The sequence below is a fragment of the Trichomonas vaginalis genome, chromosome IV (assembly GCF_026262505.1).
Source record: "Trichomonas vaginalis G3 chromosome IV, whole genome shotgun sequence".
Taxonomy (NCBI): domain Eukaryota; phylum Parabasalia; order Trichomonadida; family Trichomonadidae; genus Trichomonas; species Trichomonas vaginalis.
This window is the reverse complement of record NC_067206.1, coordinates 33078836-33081289: the sequence shown is the minus strand read 5'-3', so window position 1 is coordinate 33081289 and position 2454 is coordinate 33078836. Positions and strand designations below refer to the sequence as shown.

Here is a 2454-nt window from a genome sequence, read left to right as displayed (position 1 = left end):
TTCCAATTTCATTTTAATCAAATGTGATAAAGTTAATACCCCAATGAGATTTTCACATCAAACATTAGACCCTAACTCTTACCCATCAATACAAAACATTTTATCCATCAACTTAAACACATTTTCTTTATCATATCCGTTTCAATTATCCGGGAATTCATTTATTCTTCATTCAAAAGATTTATCAAATATTAAATTTAGAATAACTGACCTATTTGATTGTGATTTAGAATTTATGAATGAAATATTATGGCAATTTCAAATAGAGAAAATAGCTGATGAGATAACGGATTAAATATTTATTTTTAAATCATAATAAATGATTAAACAACAGCAACCACAGCAACTTAAGGCGCAAAGCACCCAGGTCCTTCAAACCGTTACATACGCCACATATGCATATAATTCAAAGATGGCAGAACAAACACAAAGGTTGAAATATGGAGATTTGGAGATAGTATTGAAAAATGACCATTTCGAATTCGTTTGAAAAGGTGGTGCAGTGATATCAAATATAAAAGAAATTTTATTTATGAATTCAAAAATTAAAGGAATAACGGATGATATAACATCAATTCCACCAGAAGAACAGAGATATTACGCATTAAATGCATTTCCTAAAGTTTTGAAGATTGGAAGATTTAATTTAAATGAGGAATTCATAGAAGGTTTCCTAAATGACATAATGAAGAAGGCAAATAAGGAATATGTGGATAGTGAGTTAATGAAGAAGGCAAATTTGGTTTATGTGGATAGTGAGTTAAATAAGAAGGCAAATTTGGTTTATGTGGATGAAAAAGATAATGAAATTAAAGAAAAGGTTGAATGGTATCATGAATGGACATTGGAGACTTTTAAAGTTAAAGCTGATAAAGGATGGGTTTCGGGATGTTTAGACCTTAAAGCGGATAAAACATATGTTAACAATGAGTTAGAGAAGAAAGCAAATAAAGAACATACACATAACTTCTTCTCAACTGTTGCTATAGAAAGTATTGAAGGAACGGTTGAGGGAACTGATGGGGATGCATTATATTATAAACCTCCTAACTTTCCACAAGGTTTAACATCGAATGAAAACATAACAACGAATAAAAAAATTAGCTGTAAAAATGTTTATGTCATGAGTAGTGAAAATAATGTTAAATTCACTGCTCAAGATTTATATGATAAGAAAGCAGACAAAACAGAGCTTCAAACATTAAAGACTCAGATTCTTCAAACATTATATCCTATAGGCTCTATTTATACGTCAATGAACTCAACAAATCCAGCAACAGTTTTAGGTTTTGGTACGTGGAAGCAGATTGTAGATAAATTCTTATACTGTGCAAACTCTTCAAAGGAAACAGGTGGAAGTAAAACGATTTCAGGTGAAAATTTACCTGCACACAGTCACTACATAGATTTAAGTACATCTCAAGCAGGTTGGCATAAGCATAGATATTGGGATTGGTCAGGAATGACAAAAGGTAAAGGATATGATGTTAAAGACGACGTTAAGTTTGCTATAAATTGTTACTGGAGTGACACTCAAGGAGAAGGAAACCATACACATTTCGTTTCAGGATATACACAAACAACGGGACAAAGTAAAGAATACATGCCACCTTACATGACGGTTTACGCATGGTATAGAGTTCAATGAACGCTCAATGTTTGTGAAACAAACTTTAGAACGGACTGAAAGTCCTGAGCTCCAAAAGAGCGAACGGCATAATTTAAATTTTTATTTTAGTATAAATGAAGATTCTACCATATGGTGTTATTGGAAGAGATAAAGATGGAAACCCAATATTTGATCCAAAGTTAAAATTAAAGTTACTGACAAGACAACAACTTGAAAAGTTGCTGAAACCAAAACAGGATGAGAAAATGAGAAAATAAAAATTTAAATTATGTAATTTTATTTTTATCATAAATGACAAAATTAATTAAGCCAACTATTTCTAAATTAATGATACCAATGAAATCATTTCATGGAGTACTTATCCCAGGTTCTTCACAATTAGCCGGGGCAAGTGTTGTGACTCAAGGTGGAACATTAGTGAATCCATTCAAATTATTAACTAAAGATGAACTTAATAAAATGATGATAAAATAACTGATAACAAAATTTTATTTCACTGTTACCATGTTACCGGGTGCTACCATGTCAATTAATTTCTTTTAAAAATGATGACAACATGACATTTTGACAACAACACAGGAGGAAGGTATTTATGAATTATTTTTGAAGAACTGAAGGTGCTACCATGTTACCGGGTGCTACCATGTCAATTAATTTCTTTTAAAAATGGTGACAACATGACATTTTGACAACAACACAGGAGGAAGGCAATAATTAATTATTTTTGAAGAACTGAAGGTGCTACCATGTTACCGGGTGCTACCATGTCAATTAATTTCTTTTAAAAATGGTGACAACATGACATTTTGACAACAACACAGGAG

General features: G+C 31.5%; 1 protein-coding gene across 1 annotated transcript, besides 1 other annotated feature; it reads left to right on the top strand.

Moving 5' to 3' along the window:
- Positions 1–2454: part of a mobile genetic element that runs on past both edges of the window.
- Positions 533–1648, top strand: TVAGG3_0212460 (phage tail repeat-like family; the record flags this gene model as incomplete). Its single annotated transcript, XM_051226694.1, has 1 exon — positions 533–1648. The coding sequence occupies one exon, from the start codon at positions 533–535 to the stop codon at positions 1646–1648; it is 1116 nt and encodes a 371-aa protein (XP_051111680.1).